The sequence below is a fragment of the Bos indicus x Bos taurus genome, chromosome 14 (assembly GCF_003369695.1).
Source record: "Bos indicus x Bos taurus breed Angus x Brahman F1 hybrid chromosome 14, Bos_hybrid_MaternalHap_v2.0, whole genome shotgun sequence".
Taxonomy (NCBI): Eukaryota; Metazoa; Chordata; class Mammalia; order Artiodactyla; family Bovidae; genus Bos; species Bos indicus x Bos taurus.
The window spans coordinates 19837389-19858685 of NC_040089.1; the positions used below are offsets into that span (position 1 = coordinate 19837389).

Sequence of the window (21297 nt, forward strand, 5' to 3'; positions counted from 1 at the left end):
GTTCAAAATGAAATACTTTCAGGATTTTTGCTCGAAGGATACCAAACTTACTGAAGGATTTGAGGAAGATTCAGCCTTTTTTCAGTATTGATCCTTTCTTCTTGCCAAGTCATGCAGTATGCGGGACCCTAGTTCCCTGACCAGGTGTCAAACCCGGGCTCCACCAGTGGAAATGCCAGGCCCTAAGCGCTAGACCACCTGGAAATTCCCTCAGTACTGGTTCTTCAGGCACACATCACATTCATTTTATATTCATAAAATACACGAGTGCCTGGCATGTTAAAGTCTATTGCTAGATGCTTTCTGTATTTATTATGGCTGCACCACGTTGTCTGCAGGCCAGGGACTGACCTGCATCATAGCACTGAAAGTCCGGAATCTGTCCACTAGACCACCAGGGAACTCCCCCAGATGCTGCACTATATTCTTTGATGCTGTTATGAACGGCATACTGTAGACACATTTCCCAAGGGGTCAATACTAAAATACGAGCTATATTAAAACACTGATATATGAGAGTCCTATTTTGTAATTCATCAGCTTTCACCTTCATTGATTCTTAGACTTATGGGTTGACATCTGAACCTTCCAGAGTTTTTACAAACTGTATTCAAAAAAGTAACTTCTTTCTTCCTTTCTCTGACATCCATGCCCTCAGGGACCACGTGGCCTGATGAGAGACACAGACAGCAACCCCCACAAATAAATTCCTAGACACACATGAAGCCGTTCTGAGAACAGGCTGCCCACAGGTCCTGCTCTGGGTGTAGAGTCACGTCTCACCACATCTCAACCTAGGCCCAAACAGAGGCAGCACAGTGCTTCAAGGCTGGGGGCGACCCAACTGTGTCATTCAGGTAAATGACATTTTAAAGGCAAAAGTAAACTACTCCTGGGTTGCCAACACAAATATTTTTCTGGCCTATATGGAGAGAATCACCACTAAAGAAATCTACTGTGGTAAATTTCTAGTTTTACCCCCAAATTCTATTTAATCACAGTGCATCTCACTGCACTGCTGGACTGTACTGGTTCACATATTCCAAGGGACTTTCCATCCATGTTTATAAGTGGGTTTTTCATTTTCTATTTTATGTGTGAACCCTCTATTGCTTCACAAAATAAAGTGAGAACTTGAATGTTTTCTGTGTCCCAGCACCAAAGGCTGTGTCCCTATCCACAAAGCCACAAGGAAAGAGCACCCTGCCAGTATCTCTGAGCCCCCTGACTGCTGGCCACGGCTTCCCCCACCTCCCCTCCGTGCGAGACCATGAGCGCTGACGTCACAGGGCCAATGGCACACACAGCCTCAGATGCCACAGCAGGGACTCTTTCCAAACCCTGTGGCACATGTTTAGGGACTGCGGGTGCTTTGAGAAGTCCTGAGTCCCAGGTCCTATCTAGAGGTGGGAGGGCAGCGCCGGGCAGCAGGTTTCAAGGATGCTAAGAGTCGTCCCAACATGCAACAAGCTGAGATGATCACTGGACCCGATGCGACATTTTTCCAAATTCTATAACTGTTTCAGATTCACGATCATGCACTGACCTGGTCTACGTCACACGCCAGTCGAAGCAGCACAGGAAACGTGCGCTTATAGAGCTGGTACATGGGTGGGGGGCCCTGGCCACCGTCAGGCATCTGAGTGGCTTTTCCCAGCATAAACATAACCACGCTGTGCAGAAGTTCACAGGCCGCAACCTGAAACAGACCAGGGGTCCAACAAAGGTCAAGAGCAGTTTGAAACGCTACAGAACGCAGCCTTTTAAAAAGGTAAACCTGTGCAGCAGGTAACTACCCCACCCATATACGAACTAACATTAAGCAACACTTCCTGTCGTATAAGATTAATGCTTCTGTTCACTCTGCTCTGGAGCCAAGAGCTGAGAACTGAGACGTAAAAGATCCAGGCACTGGGACGAACACATTCATAAGAGACACAGTCCCACGGTGCCGTATCACAGAACACAGCTCCAGTTGTGAGCACGCTTTAACTGTTACTTCCTGAAAATCTATTTTTAATGAACAAAATGTGGAAAGGTACAAATAGAAAACCTTGAGATCATCTGTTTTGAATCTCCCAACCTGAATAGAGAATCGAGCACAGACTAAAAAATCCCTTCCCAACACCCTGTGCCCTGTGTTCTCTACGATGAAGAATTCTAGTGTGTTAATGTTTTATCATCTATTCAGACTCTTTAGGGTTAATTTCCATTTTCCAAGGGTACCGATTTCTGATAACTGAGCAGTTTCCCCATCACTAAGCTAGAGAAAACACAAAGCCCATGAAACACAACACATGTCTCCTAAGGAGCACGCAGCTGACCGCGGCGAGTGACGAGTGAGTACCTTGGTGTGTCTGTCACCCGCAGAGAGTGCCAGCTCTGTGACACGCGGCAGGAACAGGTCCAGGTGAATGACGGGCTTCATGTCCACAAAGGGCACTGCGAAGCTGAGCCTCCTCTCTCGGTCCCAAGCCACACAGCCCCTGGCCCGCTCCTCAGGGGACGCCGCTGTAGGGGAGATGCCGGTCAGCCCTCCTCCCCTCACCGGGATGGCCCTGGCCCACCCTCTCCTGCTCTGTTTATCACACACACACAGCAGCGACATCAGAAACCACCACACGCTGTTTCTAATCTGACTGAAAGTCAGATTATTTTTAAACAAGTCTGATAGTCTGGAACGTTTAATTTTCAATTTTAGTTAAGTTATTCTTCTGTGAAAAAATGGTAAATGAACAATACTTTCATTAAATAGTTCCTCTTTAAAACACATATTTTTCTAATACACATTCTAACTGCTGAAATGCCAAACTCACCAGTACATTTAGGATGAAATTTTAAAACTAAAAATACAAATTTTTACTCATCAAAAAACACTAATTCTGATCAAAAACAACCTAAAAATATCCAAACATTAACAATATTAGTATTCAAAAAGGTAACTCTGAATTCCTGACACGATGTTTAACATAAAGGCCTATCCAGCTAGACTCTGCTTAAAAAATGAACAAATGCCAGACCCTGAAGATAGGAACCCACAGGCTTCAGGGCATGGCAGAAGCATTCACTCTCAGAAGACACCGTGACCGGTGTGCATTCAGCTGAGGGGCCCGCATGTCTCAGGGGTTGAGTTACTTTCAGGAAACGTCACCTGTTAGCAGGTTTTTGTTGATCTGTCCCCCGAGACGGCCAAGTACTTGCACTACTCGAACCCGTGTTTCTTCTAAGGACAGTGCTTCATTCTGCAAATGTGGTGACAATGAGAAACAACCTTGAGCTCAAAGAAAGACCCTCTCTTCCACTGATGCCCTCAATGTCTCCTTATAATCCTCCACAGCACTGCCGTCATTTTACTGCAAAAACATGAAAAGAAGCCACAATTCTCCCACTTTTGCAGCCAATGTCCATTTTCTAGGTCAGCAGTTCCTGTTTCCGGAGTCCTGATACCCTTAAAAAGTACTGAGGATTCCCACAGAGCTTCTGTTAATGTGGGTCGTATTTACCAGTATTTATCTTGTTAAAACTTAGCTTCCCTGGTGGCTCAGACAGTAAAGAATCTGCCTGCAATGAGGGAGACGCAGGTTCAATCCCTGGGTCGGGAAGATCCTCTGGTAGAGGGCATGGCAACCCACTCCAGTATTCTTGCTTGGAAAATCCCCTGGACAGAGTAGCTGGCCGGGCTACAGTCCATGGGGTTGCAAAAAGTCAGCACAACTGATCGACTAACACTTTTACTTTCCATTATTTAAATACTTATCATTTTATTTAAAAACACTGAACCCATGACATGTTAACAAATGACATACTTTTAGGAAAACTAAGGATATATTCCAAATAAACAACCTCAGGCAAGTGGTGCTGTTCACATTTTGCGTCTGTGACAGACTTCTGGGCTGCGACTAGAAAAGGGAGGAGGACTTCATAGTTTTTCTAGGAAACTAGGGTTTTCTTTGGAGAAGGCAATGGCACCCCACTCCAGTACTCTTGCCTGGAAAATCCCATGGATGGAGGAACCTGGTAGGCTGCAGTCCATGAGGTCGCTAAGAGTCGGACACGACTGAGCAACTTCACTTTGACTTTTCACTTTCATGCACTGGAGAAGGAAACGGCAACCCACTCCAGTGTTCTTGCCTGGAGAATCCCAGGGACGGGGGAGCCTGGTGGGCTGCTGTCTATGGGGCTGCACAGAGTCAGACACAACTGAAGCGACTTAGCAGCAGCAGCAGCAGGGTTTTCTTTGATACTACTTCAAAACTGAAGCAGTAGATTCTTAAAGGTTAGTTACAATGTGGCATGTGAGCCCACATGAGGGAAGTTTATGTAGTCTATTACAGTACAATCCGCTTGCTTTATCTTACACTCGGTTTAGGAATACAATGCACTGCTCATCTGGAGACAGTGGTTCACTGGCAGCAAAGATTCTCAGATGTGCTCCTGAAGTGACAGGCCCGCTCTCTATTTCAGAGAAAACGTCAGCCAGACACTGAGCAGCCAGGAGTCCATTGCCATGCTTCCAGTAACAGTGGTGCTCATGGGGGAGGTGGCTGCTCGATGCTCCCTGAGGACAACCGCCAGCGCCTCCTGCCCCAGCACACGGGATGGTACACGGTGTGTGCTCAAGGGTCGAGGCTTCGTGAAGCGTAAAGGAACTAACAGCCCCACCCACCACTGCACAGTGCAAATAGTCACGAGTGAAAACAGTTCTGGCCTCGCACTTTGGGGCCCCTGGGCCCTATGCCTGTAAAGAAATATGCAAAACTAGAGATATTCTCAAGAAACTTTATCTTCTTTTACCTAAATGTGATAAAATAATTTAAAATCATTAGACACCACTTCTAGTTTCATTCAAGTCGCCCAATCAAAAGCTGTCAAGAGAGTAGCCCCCACTTGCCACAAGTAGAGAAAAGCCCTTGCAGCAACAAAGACCCAGCACAGCGAAAAATAAGTAAAAATTTAAAAAAGAAATAAATGAATTTCTGATCCTATAACAAAAACTGTCAAAAATAATGAGATCAGAGGAAACTTCCTGAAAGCTTGCAATACCAGTTCTAGATATTAAGTTGCTGCTGCTGCTGCTAAGTCGCTTCAGTCATGTTCAACTCTGTGCGACCCCATAGACGGCAGCCCACCAGGCCCCCCGTCCCTGGGATTCTCCAGGCAAGAACACTGGAGTGGGTTGCCATTTCCTTCTCCATTGCATGAAAGTGAAAAGTGAAAGTGAAGTTGCTCAGTCGTGTCCAACTCTTAGAGACCCCATGGACTGCAGCCTACCAGGCTCCTCCGTCCATGGGATTTTCCAGGCAAGAGTACTGGAGTGGGGTGCCATTGCCTTCTCCGAGATGTTAAGTTACACTAACTCAATTTTCTCTATTTACATCATTTTTATCTCTTACATTATGTGCCACATCTAAAAAAAACCGGTCTTAAGAAATTATCACTGGGAAAAAAACATAAAAACTGCCATGAACTAAATTCGACAAAACGACCTATTTCAGATTTAATCAGTAAATGAGGCAATCTTATACATCAATATCAGTGTGGCAACTGCTTATTTCAAACAAAACAAACAAGATCAAGACAATAACACGGTTTACATGTTAACACGGTTTACATTTTTATCACTAAACATATACTGAAATTATTTTCATACTGTACACAAATTTATATGTAACAATGATATTTTAAATGAAGATTTTTTACTACTCATGAGCATCAGAATCTGATCTCTCCACTATTTAAGCTAAAGAAAATTTAAGGGTCTCTTACAGATGAAATGTTTTTTGTCCGTTTCAGATGCTTTAACACGTCTTTAGTAAATCCTTTCTGGACAGCCCGAGAAAGCGCTGACACTTCCCAGTTACTCCGGGTCTCATCTGTCAATGGTAAACAGAAGTCAATTTTAAACAGCACTCATTTGTTTAGTTAATAAACACAAGGGGAAAGACACTAGACTACCATACAGAGACATTAAAATGCTAATTTAAAGTATGATTAAAAATGAAATTTCTAGAACAAAAATATTAACAGTGGTCTCAGTTTTAAACACCACTACCAATTAAAAGAAACAGTTTCTTGGAGGGACTTCCCTGGTGGTTCAGTGGCTAGGACTCTGCACTCCCAATGCAGTACTAAATCAGTCCTATTTGAAAAACCAATAAAAATCAGGTAAAATTAGGTCAAAATATAACTTTACTATTGGATTTTCTTATAGTTTTAATCCCTGTTTGATTAAATAAGGTTTTCTTTGCAAGACAATAGATTAGAATTTATAAGAAGTTCAAGATGTTTAAGAGTTCTTCCCCTTGAAGATTTTATAAATTTTGCTAGGATTATACATGAGTAAGTAACATATAAGTAGTTTTAATACCTCAGTTATACTTATGTCCAATTATACTGAAATGAATTGGAAAGATTACAAAAATATCAACCAAATGTATTTTGAATGCATAATATGTAGAAATACCAACACATGTATTACATTACCATTTTAAGATACACATCAAAACTCTTCTATACTTACCTGATAAGGCTGAAGTTTTCAGATATCCATCAAGGCTAGGCAGAATATCCTTATAATAGGGTTGAATTACATGTTTGCAGATATAAACTGACCATTCTTCCAGGGCATTCAGGCCGGCTTCTGCCAGTGGGGCATAGCTCAGGCCCAGTTTAAAAGCCATCTGTACATGAGAACAAATGAGATAATGAACACCAGGAATTTAGTATTGAGAGATGGCTTCTTAAATGACAAGTTTTCCTCTGTCAGACCTATGCAGGCTGGAGAGAAGGGGCACTGAAGCCCCCTCAGGAAGGCCCGCCCACGCAGGATGTGGGCAGCGGGTGGGGATGGGGGTTCTGACATGTGAGTGGCGCTGTGACTGCCATGTTTCTCAGGAACCACGACCCCCACGAGTGATGTGCCCACCTGCAACGCGGGGACGTAGGCTCTGACGTCAAGTGCGATGATGTCATGTGGCAAGGATAGGACAAAGGTCAAACAGGAGGCCAGGAGTTCATCTTTGTACTGCTTCATCTTAACTGACACCTCGGCAGGGAAGACAAGGTTAGTGCTATGCACCTGAACAGAGCCTTCAGCTCCATCATCAACTACGGAACATCTGATTTGCAAATACAAAAAATGATCACGTGGCCTTTGACACGATCATGTTCATTTAAAAATTAAGTACTTATCTCCAGCAAAAGTTCATGTGTTGAGTACTTAGTTCCCATCATGTGGAAAAGCTAAAGAATCTATGGACCCTGAGTCATCATCACTAAAATTATCGTGAGAAACCTCAGGGGACTTTGGAAGTGCAGTGACTCTCTGCCAGTGTTTTCAACCCCTCCACCCCCATGTGGATTAAGCAACCCATTTCATCTTTAAATAATATATGATAAGACTGGATAAAGCTTTTGAAAGTTACCTCTTTACCAAATTTTGCAAACAAAGCAAAGCAGGAATGCTTCTCTGGATCCTCGGGAGACGGTTTCTGACTCTTTGGACCAACGCCCTGTCAGATAAAACAGGCAATGAGCTCAGGGAATGATAACCAGATAGTCCCATGTTCTAATCTGGCGGTTCCCACTGGTCCTTGTGAGGGGACCCATTCTCATTCTGCTGAGGCCTCATGCAGAGAGGAAGACACTTCAGGCAGAGGCCCATGAGGAAGCACGTGTGAGGTGGGAGGGGGACCGCTGGCCAGGAGTCCGGGCCCAAGTCCACTCCCCGTGCCAGTCATCTGACGTGCACGCCTGTGAGCTGAGACAGCTGCTCTCAACTAGTGCCCCTGGACACTGACGCGGCCACTCTCCAACCTTAGGAGCCACCAGATCCCCGGGCAGCAGCTGTGCTGCTGAGGTGTGGCCCAGAGGCTCTGAGGACTTGAGTCTGGAAAGGGCGCCAGTGATGCTGCAGGTGGGTGCTGAAGAGCTCACAGCACCAGTCAGATGCTCGCCAGTCAGATCAGAAAATGGGGAAAACGTTCAACGTTTAAACTTTTAAACCGTGTCATCCAACTGCCACTCACATCAGTTTTTCAAAATACAAATAATAAAAGTAGTGGACTTTAAAACTGCAATATGCTGCACAGTATCATATTTTAGAATGTACTTATACACACTCATGTAATCCAAAATACACAAGCATGTTCAATGCCCTCAAAAACACTTACCTCAAAATACTTTATCTTCTTGGCATTTCTCACAGCAAGAGAAAGCAGTTTGTAGAAACCACTAATGAGTGGCAACCGTGTAGACTGCAGAATTAACTGGTATGAGAAGGAATGTACCCATGGCCCAAAAAATTCTACATGTTTCTCAGGAAGAATCTCCCTGTAAAAACAAATTTAAAGCTTAACACAGAAATCCTCATCATATACTATTTTTACTCCGCTTTGAAATTGTAAGTGACATAATCAAAACAAAGTCATCATCTGTGGTTCCATTATACACCATTTTCGGGTGTATCTGTACTCTTTCTTTGCTGTGCTGTGTTCTGTGCTCAGTCGCTCACTCATGTCCAGTTCTTTGCAACCCCATGGACTGTAGCCCGTGAGGCTCCTCTGTCCACGGGATTCTCCAGACAAGAATACTGGAGTAGGCTGCCATTTCCTTCCCAGGGGATCTTCCCAACCCAGGGATTGAACCTGTGTCTCCCGCATAGACAGACAGATTCTTTACTGTCTGAGTCACCAGGGATGCCCCCTTATTGTCCTTACCTGAGGCTCTTTTAAATACAATTTAAAAAAATTTTTTTCAACAGCTATTAGATCTATTTTAAAATTTCATATAAGCTATTTTAGATTTTAAGTCCTACTATTTCTTGTATCTACATAAGTGGTTCTCCTATGTCACAGCCAACAATTGATAGTATCTACTCTTAAGTATACAAAACTTTATGAATACCTGCAGAACTCCACCAGGTTGATGAAAGCGGAGAAGTCTTTGGGTTTCGCAGGATGCAGGTTAGCAGCTGGATCTGAGGTCGGGATCACCCAAATGCCAGCAGCTTTGTTTTCATCCTTAAAAATCAGTTGCACCAAAAACACGGTACCGTTCAGTCATTCAACAAATGACTCAGCAAGTGAACCACAGACATGGGTGAGGCTTTGAGCAAGGAATGCAGCAGTGAGGAGGAAGAGATGGGCCCAAAGCTAACAGTCAGATAAAAATGACAGAACCCTCAGAACATGCTACACCGGAGGCCACAAGGGATGCAGTGAGGAGGAAGAAAAGTGCAAACACAGAAAGAGCGGGGGGCGGGGCGGGGCAGAACTGCGCACAGGAGCCACAGCGCCCAGACAGAGGCAGGATCTCAAAACAGACAGTTACCAGTACTGCCAAGACTTCAAAACGAGAGACAGAGGACCAGTGGCTACTGTTAGGTAAAACACAAATATAAACACGTTCAATTTGTGTTTCAGACCCAGGTGGAAATGTCAAACAGGCAGGAAGAAGAGCAAGGCTGGAGACCAGGCATGTCCCGGGAAACACCAACAGAGACGACGGTGACCGGGCGGTGGGTGCGGGGGAGCAGAGACACAGAGACTAGGACGGGCGCTCTGCACGCAGACATGTGGCCAATCACCTCAGGTAGTGAGCACGTCTGCTCGTGAAATTACTTTAGACGTGAATAAATAAAAAGCCTGAAGAGTGGCAGGCGACCCCTCAATGGCCCCGACAACCAGCGCAAAAACTTGGCCCTTGACGAGTGCAGCCAAGGCTAGGGCTCTGCCCCTATAGGCCCCCTGACCACACGGCCTCAGCCATGGAAGCCAACGTGCAAACTTGATTCTAGGAACCACTGGACTCAGAAACAAACTACCTTAGATGACAGTCTCACTACCTGAGTGTCCTGTCTCCTCAGAGGGACAGCAGCTCCAAGCTAGCAACCTCATACCCAGTCTGATCTTTGAGCCCAGCCAGAAAAACGGTGCAGAAACGCGGGAGGCGTGGCCTTTCCTGCCCTCCCTTCTACTGTCTCCAGAGCCTAGAGTCCCCCTGGCTATAAATCAGAGGAGCACCAGGGTGCCCAGACCCTCTGCAAAAAGCCACCTCTACACAAAATCAGACTAGTCTCTGCTGTTGCTAAGTCAAGAGTTCTAATCCTCCCAAAAACTTTTTCCAAAAAGTTGCTTTAACTTATTAAACATATAAATTACTTCTTGAACAATCTAATACAGAATATATTCTGCACACTGGGCAATTCAAATATCAATAGAAAAGTATCAATGACACATATTAATGCTGATAAACCAATTTCCTGCCATCCTCTACAAATGTAAGATTTGCTCCTGAATACTGCAGCATGCAGATAGAGCTGGTACAAAAATGATGCAAAATTGCTACTGACAACATCTTCTAACCTCTTGTTCCCCAACACTCTGCTTTTCCAGTGTAAGATCCAGTTTTTCAACGATCTTCAAAACTGATTTTACAAATTCATCATATAGCAAACGATTCAGACTTTGAAGGGAGGAATTCACAAAGACAAATGCTTCATCTGCTAAGAGAGAATCCTGAAAGTAAAGAAAATAAATTTTAAAATGCTGCACAAAACAGTGTCAGTATGAGTATTAAATCAGCATGACATACACGTGTAATTAGGTTTTATGGAAACACTTGTGTAAACTAGAGCAGACTTACCTCTAAGTTTTCAAGCCGTAAAATACAGACACCTTTCGAATTATTAAGACAACACCATTTGAGTCTGACATGACTTACACAGTCACGCAATACACATAAACAGTAGTGAGAAGGTTTAGGCCAACCTCGTCTAAGTATTTACTCCATTATTGAGTGTGTGTGTGTGTGTGTGTGTGTGTGTGAGAGTGTATGTGTGAGAGAGAGAGAGAGAGAGAGACGCTTCCTTGGTGGCTCAGTGGTAAAGAATCCACCTACCAATGCGGGGGATGTCAGAGATGTGGTTTCAGTCCCTGGGTTGGGAAGATCCCCTGGAGGAGGGCATGGCAACCCACTCCAGTGTTCTTGCCTAGAGAATCCCATGGACAGAGGAGCCTGGTAGGTTACAGTCCACTGAGTTGCAAAGAGCTGGACACGACTGAGGGACTGAGAATATACACAAGCAGTGTGTGTATACACACATCTATATGCTATATACACACGTTCTGTATGTCTATATGCAAATGCACATGCATGTACGTATATACATGTGCACTTGTAAACACACATGTACTCACATACACATGCATACTCAGAAGGGACTGAAAAGCACTATAATCTATTATTTCTTTCAAAGTGAAATATTCTACCATCCCAAAACATAGACCAGTTATGCTGTCTTCACTCAAAACAGTCTATGGAACTTAACCTCAAAATATACCTAATATCACATATTAAAAAAAAACATTTTAGTAATACTCCTGTACTACTTTACTAATATCTTGATAAGAAAAACTCCTGAGGTTGTCCACAGGACAGGAACCATCTACTGACAAAAACTGCTTTTCCTAGGATACCCATGCTCTGTCGGAGACTATGTGAAATGGTGACCAACCTGGCTTGGAGCAGATACTGCAGAAACACCTGCCAGCAACACAGGAAGCAGGAGGGGTGGTTCAAATGGTGACAGAACTGTGCACCGTCTCCATCCTATCACATCACCCTTAAGGAATACAGAGAGCACAGCTCTCCCACCATGATAACGCTGCCACATTTCTGATACCTTGTACGCAGTTTCTTAAGCTAAAATGAGGACTTGGCTACAACTACTCATTAGTTTCAAATGAGTTCTATGACTTCGCTCCCCTAATTTGATTTTTTTCAAGTCTTACTTTATCCTTATTTACATTACTTGAAGTACTTTAAAAAAAAAAAAAAAAAAAAAAAGACCGAAAGTAAAATACGTTTCTGAAATAATTAAGTCTCCAGTGTGAACTATGGAAACTGTAGAGGAGCCAAAGCGCTTCTGTGGCTTTCAGCTGCAGTGTTTACCATCGTCTGGTCACAGCTCAGCAGGCTCCTGAACAGGTCCACATAGTCTCTGTAGGTGGGCACTCTCCACTTGCCGGTCCTGGCTTCCCCCAACGCTCCAGGGTCCTCAGACTCGGGCTCGGCTCCCTGGCGGGAAAACAGACAGACAGCCACGCTGAGGAGGGACGGAGAAGAGAGGCACTGCTGTGCCTCCCGATGTGCATTCTTGGAGCTAAGGGAGCTCCGGGCTGAAGAATGCAACTTGGTTGAGGAAGATAGCACGTATGAAAGCACAATTAAAAAGCTGGGAAAAAGTCACCATTCTCTAGGACCAAAATAATGATGCACGAACTAAGCTTCAAAACAATACCCAATAATTCAACTCCTCATACAGATCTCTCATCTCATCCTATTTTCTCTAACTGAAGTAAACTTAAGACAAGCCTCCCATTATATACTAAGTATTTTGTCCTAGACTTTCAAGGGGAAAATATCCTTTTGTAAAAATGTAGGTACAGTAATAAGGTTATGTTTAAGGATGTTTCACACCCAGAATTTTATTTATCTGAAAAAATAGTTAGGTATTACATCCTACACTTATCAAAATCTAAGGCATTTCTAATAACAGAAAGGCCATTTTTTCCCCCCCCAAAAGAATTACCAATCATTGCAAGTAATTTACACATTTGTCTGCAATTTCAAACACCTGAATATAATATTAACATTGCATTTGGGAAAGCAGCTATCACCTACTATAGAAAGTAATGGTAATTCTTTTAAGTGACAACCATCCTATTGGTCAACTTCATTAAAAAAAATCTTTCAGGCAATCAAAAAGGCCCCTTTTGTATATTTACAGACTAAAAGTTCCAGCAACATCTCTAACTTGCAAGGTGACAAAAGACTAATTTTCAAAGCATATATTCAGAATTTACCTTTTGAAGGATCACTGGCTTAGAACATATTCTGATTAAACTTTGATGCACTAAAAAAAGAAAATAAAAACAAAAATGAAAAATTACACTGAAAAATACTAAACTCTCAACAAACTGACAGCCATTTGAATATACAGTACCTCTTGGTTTTTTCTCTAAGTTTGCTAACACCTTTAATTTTTTTTTCTTTTTTTTAATGTTTAATTTCAAATTTTAGACTATTAAGATTCAAAAGGAAAAGATGAAGAAATTCAAAACACTAGAGAAAAAAAGATTTTGGTTCACCAAAATATTAGCAGTTCTACAAGAGGCATCAAAAGACAAAAAAGAATTTGGCAACTGGATGTTCTTTATCTCAAATAACACGGTAAGATTCTTCATGCATCATCTCAGGAGTAAACTCCAAACTCACCCATAGCACCAATGCAGCTCCAGAGGATGGGCCCCTTCTCCGCCAGGGCCAGGAACAAGCGCACGATGGCCCTGCAGCACACCAGCTGCATCTTGGGGCTGTACTGGGGGAAACTGTCCATCTGCATGACCACGAGGTGTTCCAGGACAGGCGAGTGCACCTCAGGAACCTGCAGGGACGAGAGCACACGCGGGTCAGGGCTGCGGCAACAGGCACAGCAGACACAGGGGGGCGGAACCATGAAGAAGCGGCTTGTTACCTAGGGGACTAACTCCTCGCTGGGACCGCCTGAACACAGCGGAGTAAAACTGTCTGCATGACATGTTAGCTACGATTCTATCTCAAGCAGCAATCCTAGTCTTTTAGAAATATGAAAAGAGTAACAGATAGCTTTTCTGTTTTGGAAACAAATCATCAAGTTTCATGACAAAAACTATACCAAAAAACTGTACAAGGTACTAGCTAAAGAGGTCACCTTGGTCATACTGGTGCCTGAACTGACTGTATGTAACTCCCACTGCATCAAACCAGCTGAAGACCTGAGCTAAACTCGCCAAGCCCATGTTCGGCGGGCCACCCCCTCACTCACGGCATCAAGGTGCAGCAGGACACTGGCCACAGACTGCAGGAAGCTGGGCAGCTGGTACACATGGTCCTCGGCAGCGTCCGCCTCCATGAGGAACAGCTGCCGGCACCGCTGGATGAGCTCCACGAACATCAAGTCCACGTCTCGGGCATTCACTGCCTTGCACGGCTGGAGAGCGGTAAAACCAGTCTCCATCAGCCTTATCCACCTCCGGGTGATGGCACCTAAGGTGTCTCATTAGGCCATGTTATTATAACTGAATGTTAACAAGCTTATCAGTGGAGAAGAAATACAGACATAGAATGCACTGTACATCGGAAAGATGCTTTCCAAAAAACCTGTAAATACATTCTAAACAGTTACTAACACACAAAACACTTATTGTCACCTGTGTTTCTGGCAGGGGCAGACGGCAGACAATTGGGTGCCATCCCTGCAGAGGCCTGACACCCAGAGGAGGGACAGGCCTGATCCCCCCACCACACAGCAGCGGCTCCCACAGCCACACCCTCCTAACTCGGAGACAGTCCAGCTGCACGTTTCCCAAAGGCTCCTCAGACGTCGGCCCCAGTCCCACCTTCTCACGAGCCTGGACCAGCGCCTGATCCGTGTCCTCTCCCTTGTTCCACCATACTCTGTCTACACCAGCTCATTACAGTAAACAGGTCCCTGCTGCCAGACCTCAGCGTCTGAGGATACAAAGTCCGTGCCCTTGGTCACCTCTGAGCCTCCTCACACACATTTCCTCTGCCCTAAGTTTGTATAAACAAGCCACGGAAACATGTGGAGATGAAGACTTTAAGGAGAAAGGAGTGTTGGGAAGAAGCAAATGAGGAGGCATCAGGATGGAGGAGTGAGCAGAGGGCTGGAAGAGACTCTCCATCCCAAAAACAGGGGAGTAGCCCTAATGGGGATCTATACAGAGAAACAGCAGGAGATGTAATCCGCCAGTGGGAGCCATAGACCCCTCCAGGAGGATGCAGCCATGCCGACTCCCAGCATCTCCAGCAGACCTCACCCGGGCTCAGGGGCTCATGCCAGAGTGAGCTCAGGGGTTCATCAGTGATGGGTGGCCAGGCGCAGCCAGGAGAACATGGTGTTCCTCGTCTCCAGGCTGCAGCCATGTCTCGGTTCTGTCTATTGCTGGCTGAACCCTTACACGAGTCCTCTAACTCCTCTGGCCTCAGTTTCCTCAACTGTAAAGTGGAATAATATTCCTAAAAGCTTAGAGGAGAGTTATGAATATTTGAGATAATACACAGGAAGCACTGAAAAAACGCATTAACAACAAAACAAATAAGAATAATATTTTCAAAAGTGTGAGACGCTATTCAAAATATACTAAAGTGATATATATCAAAATATACTATAGTTTCATCAAATGAAACTAAAAGGGGTCAGTAAGTGAGACATACCCCTGCGAAGAGCCCGTATCCGCGGATGGCGATGGACAGGTCCTTGCTGTTGGCGTCCACGTTCCTGATGATGCTGTAGAACTGCTCCATGAAGAAGCGCAGGGGGCCCCTGTGTGCCTCGGCATCGTGCGCCACCAACAAGGAAACCTGCATCACACAACGTTCACTTTAGAGGCATCCCTCCAAACGTGAAAAGGCTGGAACGGCCGAATGGGACCACATCAGTGAGCTACTACAGGTCCACGGCAGCTATTACTTGTAAAGAACCATCTGTTCAATCCACTTAGTCTCCATCAGGTTCAGAAAAAGCCTTTATTACACGTGATGCATTCTTCCTAGGGAAAGGGACTGAGAGAGAAACCAAGTAGATACAGGAAGACATATGCACAAAACACAGGCTCTGGACTAAAGCTCCCTGATGAAGCAGAAAGCTTCCTTAGACTCATCTTTGACTCAAGGTGACACAGAGCTGGGCAGGCCCAGCAGCTGGCGAGCTCAGAGTCACCCACAGACAGGACCCCCAGGAGGGAACACAGAGAGGATTCAAAACAAACAACCAGGGGAAAAAAAAAAAGGTGTCTCATTTCTCAAAACAATAAGCTACAATAATTACGTGAGCCAAAGCAAGTACTCTGAGAAGCAATGAGATGACAATCCACCATACACGGTGACACCTGCCAGAACTGGAGACCAGCAAGGGCATCAGGAAGCTCTTGCCACCTGCCCACAACCGTCTAAGACAAGGATGGGAATAAGCCAGACAATCACCAAAGGGAGAAAGAAGACATCCACATTGCCGACCTGCAGCCCGCGCCGACCCGTAGGAAGGCCTCAGGTCTCAGCACCCGGAGACGGCAGGCCGCCTACAGGCTCCCTGCACCCATACCCAACCTAGACGGAAACACCCTGGGGCAGAAGGGGCAGGAGGGCTCGCCTCGGCCGAGAAGCCACAGAGATACAAGCATCCAGTCTAACAGGACAGCAGATCCCGCCAACCTCCCCCTCCCCTCCCTCCTCCCACCCTGACCCAGCCACCGCCTCCAGGGAGCCCTGACCTCCAGCCCTCCCTCACCCCTTCCTACTCCCATCCTGACCCAGGCACCACCCCTAGGGAGCCCTGACTGCCAACCTTCCCTCCGTCCCACCTCCTCACTCTCTTGTCTGGCCTTGGCTCTGAGAACCTGATCAGACTTGATGTCTTTCAAGTTTTTTTTCTTTCAAACCTGCTGCCACTCCTGTGGCAGAGGGATAACCAACTTTTCTCTTTAAGTACTGCTGCTGCTAAGTCAATTCAGTCGTGTCCGACTCTATGCAACCCCATAGACGGCAGCCTGCCAGGCTCCCCCGTCCCTGGGATTCTCCAGGCAAGAACACTGGAGTGGGTTGCCATTTCCTTCTCCAATGCATGAAAGTGAGAAGTGAAAGTGAAGTCACTCGGTACTACAGAAGCTAATGGACCAACTTGTATTTTTTTTTTCAAATGTTCATGCACAAGACTGGAATTTATGTCTTCGCATAGAAAGAATTTTACACAGTACCTGTTTCAGAAAAGACTCCAGGGCTGAGTGTGCAGCTTTCTTCAATTCCACATTCATGTGGCTGCACCACTTCGATAGGACTTCAAATAAAGAAGCGTAGTTGTCCAGAAGGCAGGTGCTAAACTGAGATGCGTGCAGGGTGAATAAGGACAGGCCAGCTGCAAACACAGAACACACCGTATTGAAAACAGGATGACAAAGGGCAAGACAAAGAACTTAGGAAGCTTCAGGCACACATCAAACCAAAACCGTGCTCACAAAGCCCTCGAATCCTTACTTCAGGGGCCCAGGGTCCCCTCACACCTAATGCCTCCATCCTCCATTTGAATCAAGAGGCCCACAATCCGGCCAGTGACCCCCAAAACAAAGGTCAGAAGTAGGATCAGGGTTTATTTAAATACAGACAGAGTCAAAAGATCCGGATTGCTCTAAAGTAATTTCTTCTGAAATGGTACAATCTTAGTGTGACCATCTTGAACAGCACCAAGAGCTGCCATCAGTGACCACGTGGGAGCATCACAGGGGTCACAGTACCACCTTCACTCACAGTTTAAGCAAACGCTCACTCAGACACCAACCTAATAACCTCCTTAAATGCAGAATCTTACCCAGAGGCACGGCGTATCTCTTCAGATCAATCTATTAAAAAAAAAAAAAACCTACCATCAATGTTTGACAATCACAAGGCTCAGTTGTGAAAGAATTAGAATACTAAATCCTACCTGAGGACGGATTGCCTTTAATGCAAAATCAAAAATCTCTCTTGAAGTCTGGGGATCTGAGGAAAGACAGAAAGCAGCCGCTGTCACAGATCACAAGGTGTGTCTGACAAAGCTCATGAGACTCACGACCCACCGCTCTGCTGGAGACAGTAGGAGCTCTTCCTCCATTAGTGAACGTGCTAGTACCCAGTACTACTGCCTGGAGTCACATAATCACAACGTGACCAGAACCTGAATTTTAGCCTCAGACCAAGGGGGCAGTCCCAGTCCTGCGTGCACTGGTTACGTTAGTTTCCCGTCACCACTGTCATCAATTATCACCAACTTTGTGCCTTAAAACAGCACAAATCCACTACCACCCAGCTCTGGAGGTGAGCAATCTGGAACCATCATCACAGACACAAGCAGAAAACCCCGAGAATGACCTGAAGACAGCAGGACAGACCTTCCACAACTGGAGACAGAAGGAGCGGCCCCTGGAGGGGGCCGGTGCTGTCAGCCCCATCCCGAGGACTGGGATCCCAGGGTCTGGACTCCACCTCAGCCCCCCAGCTGGAGACCCTGCACCCAGAAGACGAGGTGCAGGGTCTGACTCTCCATCTAAGCCAGCAGCACCACCCACCCCACCCAATTTCATCTGCAGGCCCGACACAGCTGGTGTTCCTCCAAGCTGCTCCCCCACCAGCCCTTTATGCAGGCCCTTGGCCAGCACCAAGACCCCTCCAAAGTGACCCCTGCTGTGCCAACACCTCAGCCAGCACCAGCATCCCCCAAAGTGGCTCCCTCCCCCAGGCTGCCCCCACATGCCAGAGCACCAGCCACAGCGGTAACAGGCCTTAGAAACCGCAGCACAGTGGCCCCTAGGAGGCCAGGTTGGCCCACCTACCACAGGGGATGCTCCTGGAGTGCCTGGCTCCAGGGCAGTCAAGGGGAGGGGGAGAGCTACACTCCTGGACCCCACAGGACACCTTCTACACAAAGACCAAGAAACGTAACTGAGCTACCAAACACAAACAAATAGAGAGTTAGGCAGGACAAGGGGCCAAAGGTCATGTTACAAGAAAGAAGACAAAATCTCAAAAAAAGAACTGAGTAAAACAGAGGTAAGTAACTTCCCAGAAAAAAATTTCAAAGTAATGGTCATAAAAATGCTCAATGAACTCAGGAGAAGAAGAAAAGAACACAGTAAGAACTTCAACAAAGAACTAAAAATCATATCATATTACCATCTCAATAGATTAAGAAAAAAGTTTCTGACAAAACAGGGCCAAAGGTCATGTTACAAGAAAGAAGACAAATTCTCAAAAAAAGAACTGAGTAAAACAGAGGTTAAGTAACTTCCCAGAAAAAAATTTTGAAGTAATGGTCATAAAAATGCTCAATGAACTCGGGAGAAGAATAAAAGAATACAGTAAGAACTTCAACAAAGAACTAAAAATCATATTACCATCTCAATAGATTAAGAAAAAAGTTTCTGACAAAACTGACACCCATTTATGATAACAACTTTTAATGAAGTAGGTAAAAAAGGAATGTACTTCAACACAGTAAAGGTCATACATGCCAAACCCAGGGCCAACGTCATACTCAATGGCAAGAAGCTGAAAGCATTTCTTCCAAGATCAGGAACAACACAAGGATGACCACTCTCATTACTTTTATTCAACATAGTATTGGAAGTCCTAGTGAGAGCAATCAGACAAGAAATAAAAGGAATCCAAAGTGGAAAGGAAGAAGTAAAACTGTCACTATTTGCAGATGACACACTATATACAGAAAATCCTAAAGACTGCACCAAAAAGCAATTAGAATAAACGAATTCAGTAAAGGTGCAGAGTGTAAAATTAATATACAGAAATCTATAGTGTTCCTATACATTAATAATAAACTATCATAAAGAAAAATTGAACAATCCTATTCATGCTACTGCTGCTACTGCTAAGTCACTTCAGTCGCATCCGACTCTGTGTGACCCCACAGACGGCAGCCCACCAGGCTCCCCCGTCCCTGGGATTCTCCAGGCAAGAACACTGGAGTGGGTTGCCATTTCCTTCTCCAATGCATGAAAGTGAAAAGTGAAAGTGAAGTTGTTCAGTCATGTCTGACTCCTAGCGACCCCATGGACCGCAAGCCCACCAGGCCCTTCCATCCATGTGATTTTCCAGGCAAGAGTACTGGAGTGGGGTGCCATTAGTTGCATCTAAAAGAGTAAAATACTTTGGAATAAATTAAACCAAGAAGGTAAAAGATCTATACCCTGAAGACTCTAAGATATTAATGAAAGAAACTGAAGACAATACATAATATACATACAAAAATACGTACAAATATACATACGTATATGCATACATACAAAAATACATACAAAAATACATATGTATATGCATATATACAATATACATACATATACTGTGCTCACAGGCAGAGAGAACTAATTTTGATAAAATGTCCACACTCCTCAAAGCAGTTGACAAATTTAATGCAATCCCTATCAAAGTATCCACGGCATTTTTCACAGAACTATAACAGTTAAGCAAAATATTTGAATGGAAACACAAACGACTCTAAATAGTCAAAACAGTCTCTGAGAAAGAAAAGCAAAGCTGGAGGCATCGTGTGCCCTGATTTCAAACTACACTACAGTAATCAAACCGTTATGGTTCTGGCACAATAAAACAGAAACATAGATCAAAGAAACAGAGTAGGAAGCCCAGAAAAAAACCCACACACATATGGTTAATTAATGTATGACAAGGAGACAAGAATATACAATGGAGAAAAGATAGCCTCTTCATCAAATAGTGGTGGGAACACTGGACAGCTACATGCAAAAGAATGAAACCTGACCCTTTTTTACACCACACACAAAAATAAACTCAGTGGATTAAAGACCTAAACCTATAATCTGAAACCAAAAAACTCCTAGAAGAAACATACATGGCACTCTTTGACATCAGTCTTAGTGCTTTTTTTGATCTGTTACTTCATGAGTGCATATGTGTGTGTTCAGTCATGTCTGACTCTTCTGCAATCCCATGACCTATAGCCTACCAGGCTCCTCTGTCCATGGGATTACCCAGGCAAGAACACTGGAGTGGGTTGCCATTTCTACTCCAGGGGATCCTCTCGACCCAGGGATCGGACCTGCATCTCTTTCTTGCATTTCCTACACGGGCAGGCAAGTTCTTTACCACCGGTGCCACCTGGAGTTACCTCACTAGAGGATGACAAAAGCAGACACATGCAGGACTACATCAAGCTAAAAGGCTTCTGCATGGCAAAGAAAACCGCCAACAAAACAGAAAAGCATCCTGCTGAATGAGAGAAGATATTTGTAAATGATAGGTCTAATAAGGGGTTAACGTCCAAAGAACAACTGAACTTAACAACTCAATATAAAAAAAAAACCAACTCAGTAAAAAAAAAAAATGAGCAGACTGTGACAATACAGAGATGCAGGATGGGGTGAGAAGTGGGAAGTAAGTTCAAGAAGGAGAAGATGTATGTACACAGATGGCAGATGCATGCTGATATTTGGCAGAAACCGACATAATATTGTAAAGCAATAATCTTCCAATTAAACACAAATACATTTAAAACAGAAAAAATATAAAAATAAAAAATGAGAAGAGGATCTGAATAGACATTTTTCCAAAAACACACAGATGGCCAACAGGCACAAGATGCTCAACATCACTAAACAGGGGAATGCAAATCAAAACCACAGTATCTCACCTCACACTTGTCAGAATGGCTGT

General features: G+C 44.6%; 1 protein-coding gene across 1 annotated transcript in view; it reads right to left on the reverse strand.

Moving 5' to 3' along the window:
• Window positions 1–21297, reverse strand: part of PRKDC (protein kinase, DNA-activated, catalytic subunit) — a 128205-nt gene that overhangs the window by 98885 nt on the left and 8023 nt on the right. The window contains exons 8-25 of the mRNA XM_027560944.1: window positions 17540–17595; window positions 17426–17456; window positions 16818–16975; window positions 15280–15426; window positions 13868–14032; window positions 13279–13447; window positions 12867–12916; window positions 11953–12078; window positions 10365–10517; window positions 8905–9020; window positions 8172–8331; window positions 7425–7511; window positions 6926–7045; window positions 6521–6680; window positions 5767–5873; window positions 3152–3242; window positions 2348–2511; window positions 1547–1699 (exon numbers count right to left, since the gene is read on the reverse strand). Coding sequence (XP_027416745.1) covers window positions 1547–1699; window positions 2348–2511; window positions 3152–3242; window positions 5767–5873; window positions 6521–6680; window positions 6926–7045; window positions 7425–7511; window positions 8172–8331; window positions 8905–9020; window positions 10365–10517; window positions 11953–12078; window positions 12867–12916; window positions 13279–13447; window positions 13868–14032; window positions 15280–15426; window positions 16818–16975; window positions 17426–17456; window positions 17540–17595 — 2213 coding nt within the window. The remainder of the gene's footprint in view (window positions 1–1546; window positions 1700–2347; window positions 2512–3151; window positions 3243–5766; window positions 5874–6520; window positions 6681–6925; window positions 7046–7424; window positions 7512–8171; window positions 8332–8904; window positions 9021–10364; window positions 10518–11952; window positions 12079–12866; window positions 12917–13278; window positions 13448–13867; window positions 14033–15279; window positions 15427–16817; window positions 16976–17425; window positions 17457–17539; window positions 17596–21297) is intronic.